Raw genomic sequence first — 18,761 nt, 5'->3', positions numbered from 1 at the left:
AGGCTAAACAATACACTACTTAATAACGAAGTGATCACTGAAGAAATCAAAGAGGAAATCAAAAAATACTTAGAAACAAATGACAATGGAGACATGACGACCCAAAACCTATGGGATACAGCAAAAGCAGTTCTAAGAGGGAAGTTTATAGCAATACAATCATACCTTAAGAAACAGGAAACATCTCGAATAAACAACCTAACTTTGCACCTAAAGCAATTAGAGAAAGAAGAACAAAAAAACCCCAAAGTTAGCAGAAGGAAAGAAATCATAAAGATCAGATCAGAAATAAATGAAAAAGAAATGAAGGAAACAATAGCAAAGATCAATAAAAGTAAAAGCTTGTTCTTTGAGAAGATAAATAAAATTGATAAACCATTAGCCAGACTCAACAAGAAAAAAAGGGAGAAGACTCAAATCAATAGAATTCGAAATGAAAAAGGAGATGTAACAACTGACACTGCAGAAATACAAAAGATTATTAGAGATTCCTACAAGCAACAGTATGCCAATAAAATGGACAACCTGGAAGAAATGGACAAATTCTTAGAAATGCACAAGGTGCCGAGACTGAACCAGGAAGAAATAGAAAATATGAACAGAACAATCACAAGCACTGAAATTGAAACTGCGATTAAAAATCTTCCAACAACAAAAGCCCAGGACCAGATGGCTTCACAGGAGAATTCTATCAAACATTTAGAGAAGAGCTAACACCTATCCTTCTCAAACTCTTCCAAAAGATAGCAGAGGGAGGAACACTCCCAAACTCATTCTATGAGGCCACCATCACCCTGATACCAAAACCAGACAAAGACATCACAAACAAAACTACAGGCCAATATCACTGTTGAACATAGATGCAAAAATCCTCAACAAAATACTAGCAAACAGAATCCAACAGCACATTAAAAGGATCATACATCATGATCAAGTGGGGTTTATCCCAGGAATGCAAGGATTCTTCAATATATGCAAATCAATCAACGTGATACACCATATCAACAAACTGAAGGAGAAAAACCATATGATCATCTCAATAGATGCAGAGAAAGCTTTTGACAAAATTCAACACCCATCTATGATAAAAAAAACCTGCAGAAAGTAGGCATAGAGGGAACTTTCCTCAACATAATAAAGGCCATATATGACAAAACCACAGCCAGCATCGTTCTCAATGGTGAAAAACTGAAACCATTTCCACTAAGATCAGGAACAAGACAAGGTTGCCCACTCTCACCACTCTTATTCAACATACTTTTGGAAGTTCTAGCCACAGCAATCAGAGAAAAAAAAGAAATAAAAGGAATCCAAATAGGGAAAGAAGAAGTAAAGCTGTCACTGTTTGCAGATGACATGATACTATACATAGAGAATCCTAAGGATGCTACCAGAAAACTACTAGAGCTAATCAATGAATTTGGTAAAGTAGCAGGATATAAAATTAATGCACAGAAATCTCTGGTATTCTTATACACTAATGATGAAAAATCTGAGAGTGAAATTAAGAAAACACTCCCATTTACCATTGCAACAAAAAGAATAAAATACCTAGGAATAAATCTACCGAAGGAGACAAAAGACCTGTATGCAGAAAACTATAAGACACTGATGAAAGAAATTAAAGATGATACAAATAGGTGGAGAAATATACCATGTTCTTGGATTGGAAGAATCAACATTGTGAAAATGACTCTACCGAAAGCAATCTACAGATTCAATGCAATCCCTATCAAACTACCATTGGCATTTTTTACAGAACTAGAACAAAAAATTTCACAATTTATATGGAAACACAAAAGACCCCGAATAGCCAAAGCAATCTTGAGAACGAAAAATGGAGCTGGAGGAATCAGGCTCCCTGACTTCAGACTATACTACAAAGCTACAGTAATCAAGACAGTATAGTACTGGCACAAAAACAGAAATATAGATCAATGGAACAGGATAGAAAGCCCAGAGATAAACCCACACACATATGGTCACCTTATCTTTGATAAAGGAGGGAAGGACATACAGTGGAGAAAAGACAGTCTCTTCAATAAGTGGTGCTGGGAAAACTGGACGGCAACATGTAAAAGTATGAAATTAGAACACTCCCTAACACCACACACACACAAAAAAACTCAAAATGGGTTAAAGACCTAAATGTAAGGCCAGACACTATCAAACTCTTAGAGGAAAACATAGGCAGAACACTCTATGATATAAATCACAGCAAGATCCTTTTTGACCCATCTCCTAGAGAAATGGAAATAAAAACAAAAATAAACAAATGGGACCTAATGAAACTTAAAAGCTTTTGCACAGCAAAGGATACCATAAACAAGACCAAAAGACAACCCTCAGAATGGGAGAAAATATTTGCAAATGAAGCAACTGACAAAGCATTAATCTCCAAAACATACCAGCAACTCATGCAGCTCAATAACAAAAAACAAACAACCCAATCCAAAAACGGGCAGAACTAAATAGACATTTCTCCAAAGAAGATATACAGATTGCCAGATTGCCTATAAACACATGAAAGAATGCTCAACAGCATTAATCATTAGAGAAATGCAAATCAAAACTACAATGAGATATCATCTCACACTGGTCAGATTGGCCATCATCAAAAACTCTAGAAACAATAAATGCTGGAGAGGGTGTGGAGAAAAGGGAACACTCTTGCACTGCTGGTGGGAATGTAAATTGGTACAGCCACTATGGAGAACAGTATGGAGGTTCCTTAAAAAACTACAAATAGAACTACCATATGACCCTGCAATCCCACTACTGGGCATATACCCTGAGAAAACCATAATTCAAAAAGAGTCATGTACCAAAATGTTCATTGCAGCTCTATTTACAATAGCCAGGACATGGAAGCAACCTAAGTGTCCATCAACAGATGAATGGATAAAGAAGATGTGGCACATATATACAATGGAATTACTCAGCCATAAAAAGAAATGAAACTTAGTTATTTGTAATGAGGTGGATAGACCTGGAGTATGTCATACAGAGTGAAGTAAGTCAGAAGGAGAAAAATAAATACCGTATGCTAACACATATATATGGAATCTAGGAAAAAAAAAAGTCATGAAGAGACTAGGGGTAGGATGGGAATAAAACATAGACCTACTAGAGCATGGACTTGAGGATATGGGGAGGGGGAAGTGTAAGCTGTGACGATGTGAGAGAGTGGCAGGGACATATACACACTACCAAATGTAAATTAGATAGCTAGTGGGAAGCTGCCGCATAGCACAGGGAGTTCACCTCTGTGCTTTGTGACCACCTAGAGGGGTGGGATAGGGAGGGTGGGAGGGAGGGTGACACAAGAGGGAAGAGATATGGGAACATATGTATATGTATAACTGATTCACTTTGTTGTAAAGGAGAAAAATAAAATAAAATAAACAGCCAATAGTTTTTAACTTCAAGGAAACAGTTACATATCTCATATTAAAATACAGGACATAAAATCATTAAAAAACAGCAGTTAAAGGGAGAATTTAGAGATCATATTATTACATAGATGAGGAAACTGAAACCACAGATGTGTATAAATTTGCCGATTGTCACATGGTAAATTAGAGGGATTGGAAAAGGTTAAAGTAAAACAAAAGGTCCTGCTCTAGGGCAGAGATTTCTAATATTGGGTTCTTGGACCCCCTAGGGACTTCATGGAGGGCTTCAGGTTGTGTGTGAGTGCTTGGAAATTGAGCATCCTTTCATTTCATCAAATTTTCAAAAGAGTCTAATCTTACAAAGACCAAGAATTCGTGCTCTATGAAGACAATATCAAAATTACTTTTAGATTAAAAAATATATATTTTTTGGTTTATGGAAAAACTCTTAATCATAGAGACTATAAAAAAGGAGTATATTTTATAAACCTATAATGCATACAAGCATAAACACAGCAAATCTGATTAATCATTTATTTCATATCAGCTATAACATACAGCTCTCGTTCGTTTCCCAACTGTGAACCATAGAAAACTTGTTGTTCCCTTCCCTAGAAATGTAAGGCACTGGCAATCTGATTGTCAAAAGAATCTGTCTGTGAGATGTAGACAGTGTTCAAAGTGACAGTGTCCTGAAGGATTATGGCTCACTCTCCCTGTCTGTACATACCAGAGGACAGCCTAGCTGGTGTTGAGAGCCCAGCTCCTCAAGTGTCCAGAAAAATCAGTATTATTGGATTTACCAGAAAGAGGAGGAAGTTTCTCCTTTAAAAATGCATTTCCTTATCTCAAGGTTAATAATTTTCCTTGTCTGCATGCCCAGTGGAGTGCAGCAGATCTTGACAAGGTTACACAAAGGAATGGCACTTTTGCCCTCCACGTAAGACTTGCCTTTTTATCACGCTGGGGGAAAAAAAAGCTGTACATAGAAACAGGGATTCCAGAGCCATCTTACAAGCAGAAATTTTTTCCTAATATATAATCAAGCTTCCTTCTTCTGCATTTTAAGTTCCTCACCTCTAGTCTAGATCAGCATTGCCCAATACAACTAATGTGAGCCACATATATAATTGTAAATTTCCTTGTTGCCTCATTTTAAAAAGTAAAAGCATATAGGTAAATTATTAATGAGTTATTTGTATTCCTTTTTCATATTAATTCTTGGATAGCTTGGGTGTATTTTACATGTACTGCACATCTCATTTTGCACACTAAGTTTTCATAGGAAATACTTGATCTGCAGTTAGATTTTATACAATTTACAACTGAAAAAGTTGATTTACGTACCCAAGTTTTTCCAAAATATTTAAAAGTTTTCCAGTAAATCATACATATGATTCATAATGTATAAATCAAATATTAGCTTAAAATTTTAACCTAAATTAATTAAGATTAAATAACATAAAAATTCACCTCCTCAATTGTAGTAGCCACATGTCACCTGTGGCCTCGTGGTGGATTGTATTTGTTTTATTTACCACGGTATTCCTAGTGGCCAACACAGAACTAGGCACCCAACACTAGCTGAACGAATGAATAAATGAGTAAAGCCCTCAGTAGAGTAACCTCAGCTGACCTCTATACACAGCTCATGCTTCATGGAAGGATTTACCTCTTAATGATTTTTTTGTTGTTGAGCTTTGATTTAAATCCAGCTCTACCTGTTGCGGAGGACTGAAGGGTTTGAGGTACTCATCTCCTGTAAGTGAGGAGGTTGTGCTGAAATTGCGATGAACACCAGATGGCAAGAGTTTTCCGATCAGCCCAGGAGATATTTACAGGAGAGGAGTCTTCAGCTGGAAATGAGGGGCAATCCAAACCAGTGACAACTAAGGATCTCCAGTCTCACCCTGCAGGGAAATCTCTGTCCTGGGGACTGTTTTGGGAATGCTGAACAAACGACCTGTGAGCAAGGCTAACATGAACACGTTCACAGGATCTAGGCTGCAGCAGCTCTGTGTGTGGTCCAGAAGGGCCAGCCTTCTCAGGCCAAGTGCATCCTGCTTGGTGAGCTTCTTTCTATATGGAATTAGGTTTTATATACCTCACCAAGGTTACTGGAAAGTTCTAATGAGAAGTGGAAACGACAAAGTGTAAAATTAGACAAGTGGGTGAAAGGCCAAAAGGCAAACCAGGTGCTGGCTTCACATCTGAGTAGGTATGAATAAAGACTATTTTATGAGAAAAAGGACTATGGGAATAGTACTAGTGAATATACTTTTTCTTTATAAGGCTGACATCTCTCAGGTCCTTGGAGGTAGTTTCAGTTTTCTCAAGGAAGTATTATGAAACTCTCCAAACAAAACTTTTATTTATTTTGATTTTAAGTGCCATACTTTTCTAAAGAGGGGAATGTCAACACTTAAAAAAAATTTACAGAAATCATTTTTAAAAAGTGAAATAACTACTCCAAAAGGCTGAGAATCATTGAGATAGTTATTGTGAGAACTAGACAACTGGAGTAATTTTAGAAACAACTAAGCAGGGTTTTAAAATAAAAATCATTGTAAAATTCCTTGTCATTGAGAAAAGGACTTTAAAAGCAGTTTAAAACAATAGTCTGTTTCCTTGAATTCCCTGGTCTGAAACGAAGCATTTGGACTAAGCTGTGGAAGTTGATAAGTATCAGTGAAGCAACAGACAGTTGTGAATACTATAAAGTGAAGGACTAAACAACCTAGAATAAAGAATAGCGAGTAAATAAGTTGACTAACCAAGAATAGGAGGAAGGCATGATGCAATGAGGAGAAACAAATCAATGGGTTGTGCCTTTGATGTAGGATAAAAAATTTTTTTGGTAAAAATCACAAGGATTTATTAAAATCTGTGTAACACTCTTGCTATTGCAATATAACATTCATAAGAAAAACCCTAGGAAATTTGCTTTAGGTATACTTCATAAAAAATGTAAAAATCAACTTAATATGGAATTAAGAATAATGACAATTATTGTTGCAAAGTATTTTCTCTGTTTTCAAACACACACACTCACAAACACACATTCTCTCCAGTACTTGAATGTACCAGCCCTTACCCCACTCCAGATAGACATACTAATTGACGTCCTGTTTCAGCAGTGCTGGGGACACCACCATCACAGAGTTTGCAGCCTGGAGTACTTCTGACATTTCCCAGAACGCACTGATGTACTACAGTGGTTGGCTCTTCTGGATCAATGGCTTTAGGATTATTACAGCTCAGGAAATAGATCAGAGAACTAGCGTCTCTGTTTTGGAACGAGGCAAATTTAATCAGTTCACAATTATTCAGACATCCCTCAAGCCTCTGCCAGGTATGATATTTTATTCCTGCAAACCCTCTCTTCTCCATACTTTCTGTTAAATAAATGTTAAGGTTGGGGATTTTTTTCTTTAGAATTATGTTTTAAGAGGAAAAAAGCTTTAGTAGTTTCTGTTAATTTGCTTGCAGTCATTTTACTCTTAACCCAGATTTACAGCCTGAAACAGTCAGAAAAAGATGTTTTCAGGATATATTAAAGGAAAGAAAAATTTTGTTTTGGTTCTAATTATTAGTAATTTCTATTAATCTTCCATGTCTCTGTGATAATTGATAATCCTAAATTCTTTCTTTCTCTATTGTTTCTTTTATCCCATAGGGAACTTTTCCTTTGCCCCTAAGGTTATTCCAGATGCCATTCCAGAGTCTTCATTTATGATTGAAGGAAATGCTACGAGTTTTCAAATCCTCTGGAATGCTCCCCCAGCAGTGGATTGGGGTGTAATTTTCTACAGTGTGGAATTCTGTGCTCATCCTAAGGTATGGCATTGGTTCTAGTAACTTCCACTTTTCAAACAGAGTGTACCATCTGTGTCAGCCCTGCCCACACTGACTTGCCCCTTTCTTTACTTAGCCAAGCTCATCTCCCTCACTGTTCCTGTAGCATTGGATTATTAAGATTATTGCTGAGAACTCTTTTTTATAGCCAGTCTCTGATTGCTTTGTGGTTAGTGTTAACCATTGGTGTGTTAGATGCACTGGTCCTTGTGGAACAACATGGAATTTACCAACATTAGCGTTTCCAAAATTGCAAGTTTAACTTTACATGTGAACCAAAGTTTGAAGATTTTAGTTAATTAGGAATAAAAGATGTTATGATTCTCTCCCTAAGAAAATAATGTTTTGTGCTTATATTTTAGTTCCTGGCTAGTGAACATCATTCTTTACCTGTATTTACTGTGGAAGGGCTGGAGCCCTATGCCTTATTTAATATTTCTGTCACTCCTTATACCTACTGGGGAAAGGGCCCCAAAACATCTCTATCACTCCGAGCACCTGAAACAGGTACAGGGGTTAAAATCTCTTTTAAAAAAAGACAGAATGTCACCTTCCATGATCTAGAATGGATAGTTAATAATTTTTAAAAGTAACTTTCAGTTTTGTAGATGTGTTTAAATTTATTTATTTATTTTTGGCTGTGTTGGGTCTTCATTACTGTGCGAGGGCTTTCTCCAGTTGCGGCGAGTGGGGGCCACTCTTCATCGCGGTGCACGGGCCTCTCACTATCGCGGCCTCTCTTGTTGCGGAGCACAGGCTCCAGACACGCAGGATCAGTACTGTGGCTCACGGGCTTAGTTGCTCCGCGGCTTGTGGGATCTTCCCAGACCAGGGCTCGAACCCGTGTCCCCTGCCTTGGCAGGCAGATTCCCAACCACTGCACCACCAGGGAAGCCCTGTAGATGTGTTTAGATTTAATACTCTTTCAATGACTTTTTGGAGATTAGAATAGCACCATTAAAATAAATCTGCATAATTTATTCCAAAAGAATATCTCAAAGATTTCTTAAAGACTGTTTCACTTGACCGTAATGATATACAGTATGTATATAATGCAGAAACATGGTTCAGGTAATTTGTGAGATGCTTCATAAAGACAAAGGGGATTTAAGAACAGTAAAAATTTCCTGGAAGGCAGGTTTACCAGGAGGTGTTCTCACAGATGGTAACTCATAATCTTCTGTAGCTGAATATCGATGTCTAAATTTTTTTTAAAAATGTATTTAATTTATTTATTTTTGGCTGCGTTAGGTCTTCGTTGCTGCTTCGGGCTTTCTCTAGCTGCTGCGAGCGGGGGCTACTCTTCGTTGGGGTGAGGGGGCTTCTCACTGTTGAGGCTTCTCTTGTGGCAGAGCACGGGCTCTAGGCGTGTGGCCTTCAGTAGTTGTGGTGCATGGGCTTAATTGCTCCGCGGCATGTGGGATCTTCCCGGACCAGGGCTCGAACCCACGTCCCCTGCACTGGCAGGAGAATTCTTAACCACTGCACCACCAGGGAAGTCCCTCTAAATTTTTAAAAAATGTTTTTCTTTGGAATATATTTTAAAAAGGAAATTAGCCACACCTTTACATATGTATATCACTTTAAAGTGTACAAAGCACATTTATATATATCACTCCTTTATTAAACATTTATACATCCCTATCATGTGTCAGAAACATCATTGTGTCATTTCAATGCCTCTCAACATCATTGTATCATCTCTGTGGTAGGTAGGACAGGTGTTATTATCTTGGTTATGCTAAGAGAAAATGGAAGCCTAGGAGCTGCCCAATGTAAATTAGCTAGTGAGTGGCAGGGCTGGGCCTTAATCTGGACTTTTCACTCTAGTTTCTTCAAATCTCCATTCAGTCATTTTTGCAGACACTGGCGAGTGATCTTATCATGTTGATTTAATTTATATAAACTTCCTAGCACGGGACCTGGCAGGCAGTAAGAGCTCAATAAACAGACATATGCTCACTGTTGCAATTTTTTTTTAACTGTTAAGATTTTATCAACAATATTTATCCATGAGTTTCATAACAGGAACATAGTGGAGCCTGGGCAGGCTGTGGAGCAGTTAGCATTTGGATCCAGGTATGCTCTCTTTGAGATTGTCTTGGGATGTCAGCTTTGGTTGGCTTCTTCTGTGGAAATGGACTTGACTATCAGGGGATGCACTGGGGGCTAGGGGCCATCAGCACTCTGAAATAAGGAAAAATGATAAGATTTGGCCCTTGCCTTCGGGGAATTTACAGTATAGTTGGAAATTATTCAAACTGACAAATATTTATTAAGCACTTACTGTGTGCCAGTCCTTTACTAGATTTGGGGGGATTTAATAAGGAATAAGAAAAGGTGCTTTCTCTCTGACGGAGCTCATAAGACAGTAGAGAGATAGACACAGATGCTGCTAATGATAATAGAAATAAGACAGTGACAACTGAGTAGCAGTGGCATAGAGTGAATAAACAAGCTATGAAACCTTCACCTCTATCAAGCTGCCTCTCAGCATTCTTATGAGAGGGCCATACACGCAGACTGGTATGGCTGGGGAAGGCCTTTGGGAAGTGGAAACTTTAGCTGGGCTCTAAGGCATGAAGCAAGAAGAGGTTTATCCCATGTAAATACAATGCAAGAAGGTCTGGGGATTGGATAACAATGTGAGTGTTGAACATTAAGGTGCAATGTGATTGGAGCAGTAGAGTGGGAGGGGACCTACGGAGGAATCCTAAGAAAGAAGAGGGATGTCTTGGATGGAATGACTTGGAAATCAGGCAGAGGAATTTCTCTTGATTGACAGAGAGAGAGAGAGAGAGAGAGAGAGAGAAATTAATTAAAGGATTGGGAGAGGCTAAATTGCTTGATGTGGCTCCAGAATAGATGGCAACAGCTAAGCCATACTCTCAGAGAGGGTTCACGATGAGAGGGCCTGGATCCTGGATATGCTGTATTTTACACCCAGAACTGGCTAAAGGCTGGATAGAGATAGTGTCTTCCTTCCTGACGACTGCCATTTCCACCTCCAGAGTGAGAGTAAATACTGTATTTTATAAGGTAAACTAGCCAGCTTCCATGAATACAGACCACAGATGAGAAAGGTATGCCTCAGTGGTAGTAAGCAGGATTTGGGTTGGAGAAAAGGAAGATTTGCAGAAATATCAGGATAGGTTCCTGAAGAAATCTATGGAATATTCTCTCCTGAAGATCTTTAAGAAGAAGATGGATATACCTTAACTGTCAGGAATGAGAAATATTTATTACTAAGTTGCTCTACATCCTCATCATCAGTGGTAGAAGTTGACTTTGTATTGTTTTCTGCCCTGTGTCTCTGCTTTTCAGTTCCATCAGCACCAGAGAATCCCAGAATATTTATATTACCAAGTGAAAAATACCACAATAAGAATGAAGTTGTGGTGGAATTTAGGTGGAATAAGCCTAAGCACGAAAATGGTGTGTTAACAAGATTCGAAATTTTCTATCAAATATCCAACCAAAGCGACACAAACAAAACATTCAAAGACTGGATTGCTGTCAATGTCACTTCCTCAGTGATGTCTTTTCAACTTGAGGGTATGAGTCTTGGGTACAGTGTTGCCTTCCAGGTATGAGAGTGAAAACAGGGATACAGGGGTCTGAATAGTGTAGACAAAAGGTGGATTAAAGGACCAGGTTAAGAATTCTGCCTCTCTGTCAATAATTTCATGTACGCTGTGATCACAGAGGTCAAGTGAACAGCAAAGGTACAGAAGGGAGAGGGGACAGCTAGGGTAAAGGACATCTTGACAATTTTGTTGCTTCCAGATTCAGAACAAACATTAGTTTTTGGCTCCACCACTAAAGGCCGTGTACCACAATAGGTGCTTTTATACTCATTATCTCATTTGATCCTCACACTGTGAAGAAAAAGCCATGTCCCTGGGTGTATCAGTGAGGTACCAAAGCTGCATGGCTGGGAAGTGGTGTGCTGCAGTCTAGCTTCTAGAGTCCTTTCCACTATATTACATCAACTGCTGGGAGTCATCTGGACGCCCCCAATTGCAGCTACTGAAGGAAATAAAAGCTGAGGGTCTGGGTAGTTGACATCTCACATTTATCACCTGGCTGCGGAGAGAGGAGAAAGTCGGAGAGAGTAGGAGTCAAAAGGAAAAATGACTGCCAGCTATTTTGGCATTTTAAATATAATATGACATAGCTTTCCCCTTATGGTAGATAGCCTGATGATTTTCACATCGTCATTATATACCAGGTTGGTGACAAGGTTGTGCATATTTACAGTTATTTTCCATTTCATTTTGGGGAACAGAATGTTTTGGGGAGTGATTTAGAGATTTGTGGTTTCCAGAGGATCTATTTTCTTTTTGTAAAACTCTAATTCAGTAATTATTTTGATAATATATTAGGTCTACATATACTAATCAAAAAAGTTGTACATAAAAGTTAAAGATAACACACATTCCTATTTGTTAAGAATTATGTGTGTTCCAGTTAAATAAATAGTCTGGTTAAGTGTATTTGCCTATATGTTTACTTTTTTTTTTTCTTTTTTTTTTTTTTTTTTTTGCGGTACACGGGCCTGTCACTGTCATGGCCTCTCCCGTTGCAGAGCAGAGGCTCCGCGGCCATGGCTCACGGGCCCAATCGCTCCGGGGCACGTGGGATCTTCCCGGACCGGGGCACGACCCGTGTCCCCTGCATCGGCAGGCGGACTCTCAACCACTGTGCCACCAGGGAAGCCCTGCCTTTATGTTTATATTGGTTCAAATCTCAGTCACCACAGAGCTTTGCAAAGTGATCTGCATGTATAGGCATGAGTTTTACTTAACACTGTTCAGTGCAAAAGTGAAGACTGATTGGTATATATGTATGTACCATGATAAACACACACACACATGCACGCACACCATACACAGATAGTAATAAACAGAATATAGTAAAATAGATTTAATTCTAGAAGTATAATAAAAATAATCCAATGTTTTGTTGATTGAGAGGGCACTTGAGGTTTTATCTTTCAAGGTCATCATTATGGATGGCAATTTTCTTTTAGGCTATAGAACACAGGCAAGTTTTGGAAGTGGAAATAATTATTATATAATAAGAGACATGTAATAAAAATTGTTTAAAAAAGCTTTGCTGTTAGAACGCAGCGTGGCACAGTGAGAAGAAAAGCATACAGACCGCAGAAGACTTAGTTTTATGCCAGTTTCTACATGGGTCATTGTGGATAGGTTACCTACCCTAATTATGATCTTTGTCCAGTTTCTACTCTTAGTAGTTGTGAGGATCAAAAGAGATAATACACGTAAAAGTGGTTTGAAACGCACAACTCATTTTCAAATATAAGGGTTAATTACTATTTTCTTTTTATAAATCTTCTTTTAAAAAAGTACAGTAAATTTAGTTGGTTGAAGCTTCTTGTTGATTTCATGATAAATTGGAAGTTTACCGTAATCTGTATGGTTTTGTTTCTGTTAAGTGTTCCATATAATTTAATTTTGGAAATAGCTAAAGCCCTTTTATAGAAATTCAGATATTTTGCAGTAGAGGTTTGTGCAATTACTTTGTACTTTTCTGGACAAAAAAAATCCTACCAAAAATTATTTGGGACAATATTTTTCATCTTAGTAATTTTTTGCTATATACTTAGATGTGAATAACTGAACCTATTTATAATATATCTCATAATTGTGAAATGAAACATTCAATAATTTATCAGTCTCAGAACTTAACTGTTGTCACTAAGGACACTTTTGAATGCATATTTTTGTATCCTTTTCTTTCTTTAGGTTCGAGTCTTCACATCCAAAGGACCTGGACCATTTTCTGACATAGTAAAGTCCAAAACATCAGGTATTTATTATCTAAAACCTGTGCGAATAACAACTAGTGATTTAAAAACATTTTTGAGCCTTAGTATTCTCAGGGATACCCAAGTGCTACCTCTGAGCTGAAATTAAAGTCAAATAAAATAATCAATTTTCATCATCACCAAACACGCTTAAAGAAACCTAGGCTTAGAGCACCCAAGCAGAATCCATTGAGACGGGTGTAGTAAATGAGCCCAAAGGAGACTCACAGATTTCAAAATGGCCTGATGTTGAATCAAGGGATTTTGCTAAAGTTCTTTATCTCATACATATTATCTACTTGTTTTTTGTTTTTAGAGATCAATGAATTTCCATACCTCATAACTTTTTTTGACAACAAGATAGTTTTGTTAGATATGGATCGAAATCAAGTTGTATGGACAGTTTTGGCAGAAGGCGACGTTGGTGCCATGGGCTACACAGCTGATGACGCAGTGGCTTACTACGCTCAGGGAGACTCACTCTTCCTCCTCAACATGCACAATCAGTCCAGCTCTGAGGTATTTCGCTATGTAATTCTTCTGAAAGGAAGTGGAGTATTTGCATATCACACAACCCTGTGATGAAAATGACGAGCCAGTGGTTGAGCCATTAAGATTAGAATGGTTGAAAAGGACAGATGTTGTATAATTATTTAGTCACAAATGAATTCAGGTTATGTTTTGTGCAGATGTGATTCAGGCTTAATTTAGCAAACAGTTATTGGGCTTAAGGCACTGTGTTACCTGAGATAGAGGTAAAACAAAATGTCACAGTCCTTGAACAAATCCAGTCTAGTATTAGTATTAGTATTAGTAAGACAGTATGGCATGGTGATTAAGAGGGTGAGCTTTAAACTCTAACAGCCTAGAATTTAATTCTGACTTTACTACATGCTAGAACTGTGACCATCAGCAACTTATTTAAACACTATGGTTGCATAGTCCCTCATCTTAGGGTGAAGATTAATGAGCTAATCCATGTGAGGCATTTAGCACAATGCCTGGAATGTGGTAGGTATTCACTGAGTGTTCGCTAGTGGAGAGGACAGGCAGAAGACTGTAAGTGCTATGCTGAGGGCAGGAGGCAGTGGAATCACAGAGAAAGGATGCTTCATCCAGGATGGAGTGGTGGTGGCGGTGGTCGAGTGGAAAGACATCTTGGGTACAAATAAGATGAACCAGGTGAATGTGGGGAAAAGCTGAGAGAGCAGCAAAGTCCAGGAAACCAGAGAGCCATAGCCTGTTCGGGGAGCTGTAACTAGAAGGAGCTTGGAATGGAGGTGGGCATCAGGGCAGCATCAAAGGCAGGTGGTAAAGCTGAAGAGGTGGGCAAGAGCCTAAATTTAAGGGACCTTCTTTACTGTTCCAAGGAGATGAGTGTCAACGTTGAAGCCAACATCAAGCCATTCAAGAAATTTAGTGGGTCATTAACATGATCAAGTAGTGTTTTAGGAATACCTCTCTGTTAGCAAAGAAGAGAAGGTTAAGTCTGAGGCAATCAGGAACTATCACAGGAATCCAGACAGGAAATGTTAGGCAGGAAGTGAGAGATAGTGAGGTAAGAGAGGAGAGGACAAACTCAGGAGATATTTAAAATGGGACTAATCTGCTATGGGTAGTAATGGGAGGAAGAAATCAAGGGTGAACCACAGTTGTCGAGACTGCTCTTCAGGTGAATGTTGGAAATCCATAAAAATATAAAATGCAGGAGAAAAGGAGGTTTTGGGGGTGGGGTGATGAATTTTGTTATCTGAGATCATTCATTTGGAGATGTTCAGTAGGCAGTTGGATATTTGAATCAGTAACTCAATGAGAGATCTTGCCCGAAGATGTGAATTTATAGCTCCAGTCTATGGATTACAGTTGAAGCCATGGCAGTTGAAATTAACCAGGGAACATATACAACGCGAGAAGAGGAGCAGTGTTACAGTGGCACACAGTCCAGAGTTACTGAGATTTTGGATTACAAAAGAGAAGTGCAGTAAATAAGAAATTGAGTGATTACAAAAAAAGTCCTCAGAGTTGAAGAAAATGAGCATTATCTTCTTGGCTGTGTTTTCTACCTGTTGTTAAGATTTTCCGAGATGCACTGGGTTTTGATATCACATTTATTACAATTGACTGGATTTCAAGGCACCTCTACTTTGTGCTGAAAGAATCACAAAATGGAATGCAAATATTTGATGTAGATCTTGAAAACAAGGTGAAATATCCCAGGAAGCTGAAAATTTGCAACAGAAATTCAACAATAATCTCTTTTTCTGTATATCCTTTCTTAAGGTATGTGAAGCATTAGTGTCTGTTTCTATTGTGATGAAATAGACATAGACATATTTAATGTAATATCTTTGGTTTAGTATTAGAGTCAATGATGGGACAATAAGATCCTTAATGTTCTTGATGTTAACTTACAGTAATACTACATATAAATGATGAGCCTACAACCACCAATATATAAAATTAATCCATACTGACAATTCCACTAACCTAAAGTTAGGTTAATTACCAGCGGGAAACCAAAGGATATTTTAATATCAGTGAATTTAATAATAACCCCAGTTGGTAAGGACAAGAAGGGGACTGAGATGGCAGCAGGAAATGAGCAGGAGATAGACAGGAAGCATGTTTTCCACAGTAAATGCTATTCTAGGCTCATCCACCTTTAATTAATGTCCTTATGAGATTAATTTTAAGGCCCCCATTCAGCAACTGAATAGCAGTTTCTCCGGCTGAAGAGTTATATTTTGTTTGTGCCATAAGCATGGTTATAGTCTATCTTGAAACTAGATTGGTAACTAGTATTAAGAATCAGAAACAAACTTGAGAGGAAGGGAATGGAGATGGTGTTGATGAAAAGTATGCAAATATATTTCATATTTAGAGCCAGTAATGAGCCATTTAATACGATGCCTAAGGTCATTATAGTCCAAGGCTTTCGTTGCAAACACATTTATTGAGAAATCATTGGAAAATGCTACAAACTAGACTTCTTGTGATCTCTTCCATCAGAAGGTTATTGAACACTGGGACATGTTCTTTCCAAAGGTGGCATCTGTCCCCACAATCATTAGAAATGACTGATCTTCATTAGAAACGATATTTGCAATGATATGTTTTACTCATTAAGTTGGAGTGTCCTTTTTTCCTATAGTCGCCTGTATTGGACAGAAGTTTCTGATTTTGGATCTCAGATGTTCTACTACAGTATTATCAACCAGACCTTGCACCGAATTCTGCAACCCCCAGCCATAAACCATCCAAATGGAAGAAGCCAATGTTCTTGCAATGTGACTGAATTCGAGTTAAGTGGAGCAATGACTATTGATACCTCTGACCTAAAGAAACCACGGATATACTTTGTCAAAGGGCAAGAGATCTGGGCAACGGATCTGGAAGGATGTCAGTGTTGGCAAGTTATCATCATGCCTGCTCTGCTTGGTAAGACACGTGTTATGTACGTAGATCTTCACTACTAATGGCAGCCCCTCCTGTCCCATTAAAAAGGGGTTACATTCAACCTATACTCAAAGGAATATGTCTCTCTCTGTGTGTGTGTGTGTGTGTGTGTGTGTGTGTGTGTGTGTGTGTGTGTGTGTGTGTGTATAGTATTTGCTCCAAACCGGCAAATTGTACATAGGCATTCACATAATTTTCTGGATCTCTGGGGGGCTTTTTTTGTTGTTATTTTATAATTAACAGTAGAACTACAACTTATTGAGCTCAACTATGTGTTCTAAGCAGGCTACTAAATGTATTATCTCATTTGATCTTCAAAACACCTCAGTGAAGTAGATACTAGTATCCACATTTTACAGATGAGGAAATTGAGGCTGAGGAAGGTAATTTGTCCAAAGGGCCACAGTTAATAGAGGAGCTGGTATCTGAAACTGGGCCTAACTACAGCATCCCTGACCTTCCCACCAGTACTCCACCCCCATGCTGATGATTTCATTGCCTCCATGTTCAGCATGACTTGGTCAATACTTGACAGGTCTATCTGTTGAAATTCACAACCTTGTGGAGGAAATATTTGAAAGTCTAAAGTCACTTGGAAGTCTTGTATTTAGGGGTAATTGCAAAAGAAAAAAAATACTCTAAATACCCCCATATATTCTTAAGGGTCTAGTCCTCACTATCCAATCACTAATCACGTATGGTGATTTAAGTTTAAATTAATTAAAATTAAATAAAATTCAAAATTTAATTCCTCAGCCACACTAGTAACATTTTAAATGCTCAAAACTCACAAGCGGCTAATGGTTACTGTACTGGGCAGCACAGATGTAAAATATTTCCATCATCAAAAGTGATACTGGGGGCTTCCCTGGTGGCGCAGTGGTTGGGAGTCCGCCTGCCGATGCAGGAGACACGGGTTCGTGCCCTGGTCTGGGAGGATCCCACATGCCGCGGAGCGGCTGGGCCCGTGAGCCGTGGCCGCTGGGCCTGCGCGTCCGGAGGCTGTGCTCCGCAACGGGAGAGGCCACAACAGTGAGAGGCCCGCGTATCGCAAAAAAAAAAAAAAAAAAAAAAAAAAAAGTGATACTGGGGGGCCTTCCCTGGTGGCTCAGTGGTTAAGAATCCATCTGCCAGTTCAGGGGACATGGGTTTGATCCCTGGTCTGGGAAGATCTCACATGCCACGGAGCAACAAAGCTTGTGTGCCACAACTACTAAGCCCACATGCCACAACTATTGAAGCCCACGTGCCTAGAGCCCGTGCTCTGCAACAAGAGAAGCCACCGCAGTGAGAAGTCTGAGCACCGCATTAAGGAGTGGCCCCCGCTCGCTGTAGCTAGAGAAAGCCCACGTGCAGCAACGAAGACCCAATGCAGCCAAAAATAAATAAATAAATAAATTTATTTTTTAAAAAGGTGATATTGGGTATTGTTGATTTATATAGTAAAGTTTTGAAATTGCAGATGTGTGTGTGTCTGTGTGTTGTAACTGCATGTATGGTTTTGTTGACATATCAGCCAGAGCCTTTATTTATTTATTTATTTATTTACTTATTTTTGGTTGCATTGGGTCTTCCTTGCTGCGTGCGGGCTTCCTCTAGTTGCAGCGAGTGTGGAGGGTCACTCTTCCTTGTGGTGTGCAGGCTTCTCACTGTTGTTCTCTCGTTGTGGAGCACAGGCTCTAGGAGCACCGGTTTCAGTAGTTGTGGCACGTGGGTTCAGTAGTTGTGGCGCACGGGCTTTGTTGCTCTGCGGCATGTGGGACCTTCCTGGACCAGGGCTCGAACCCGTGCCCCTTGCATTGGCAGGTGGATTCTTAACCGCTGAGCCAACGGGGAAGCCCCCAGAGCCTTTTAGAAGCAATTCCAATGTACTTTCAACAGGCTTAAGAGTGGAGATAATGTTCTGAACTTCTCTTATTAGGAGAATAACTTGATTCTGTTGAATGTGTGACAAAGACTCTTCCCTTGATCAAACTTTAATTGCTATTTTTTTGGGGGGCTGGGCACGCCGAGTAGCTTGCTGGATCCTAGTTTCCCAACCAGGGATTAAATCCATGCCTCCTGCAGTGGAAGCACGGAGTCCAGAGTCCTAACTATTGGACTGCCAGGGAATTTCCTGTGCGCCCTTTTCTCAGCTAGGCCTCAAACTTGGTCTTCCCTGTCCATACTTGCTGAGTCCAGTTTTAGCAAGAGTCTTGCCAAATCAGTTTAGAGAGAATCCC

At 39.1% G+C, this 18,761-nt stretch overlaps 1 protein-coding gene across 4 annotated transcripts in view; it reads left to right on the top strand.

Annotated features, from left to right (window-relative positions):
- The window catches only part of ROS1 (ROS proto-oncogene 1, receptor tyrosine kinase), a 117,778-nt gene that overhangs the window by 46,619 nt on the left and 52,398 nt on the right, over window positions 1-18,761 (top strand). For all 4 annotated transcript variants that reach the window (XM_067011713.1, XM_067011711.1, XM_067011710.1 and 1 more), the window contains 8 exons: window positions 6,533-6,747; window positions 7,072-7,232; window positions 7,613-7,757; window positions 10,575-10,837; window positions 13,022-13,085; window positions 13,400-13,602; window positions 15,158-15,363; window positions 16,235-16,521. In XM_067011713.1, the coding sequence (XP_066867814.1) occupies window positions 6,533-6,747; window positions 7,072-7,232; window positions 7,613-7,757; window positions 10,575-10,837; window positions 13,022-13,085; window positions 13,400-13,602; window positions 15,158-15,363; window positions 16,235-16,521 (1,544 nt within the window). The remainder of the gene's footprint in view (window positions 1-6,532; window positions 6,748-7,071; window positions 7,233-7,612; window positions 7,758-10,574; window positions 10,838-13,021; window positions 13,086-13,399; window positions 13,603-15,157; window positions 15,364-16,234; window positions 16,522-18,761) is intronic.

This window comes from Kogia breviceps, chromosome 13, assembly GCF_026419965.1.
Source record: "Kogia breviceps isolate mKogBre1 chromosome 13, mKogBre1 haplotype 1, whole genome shotgun sequence".
Classification (NCBI taxonomy): Eukaryota; Metazoa; Chordata; class Mammalia; order Artiodactyla; family Physeteridae; genus Kogia; species Kogia breviceps.
Note: the sequence above shows the minus strand (reverse complement) of the source record. Positions and strands in the feature narration are given on the sequence as shown.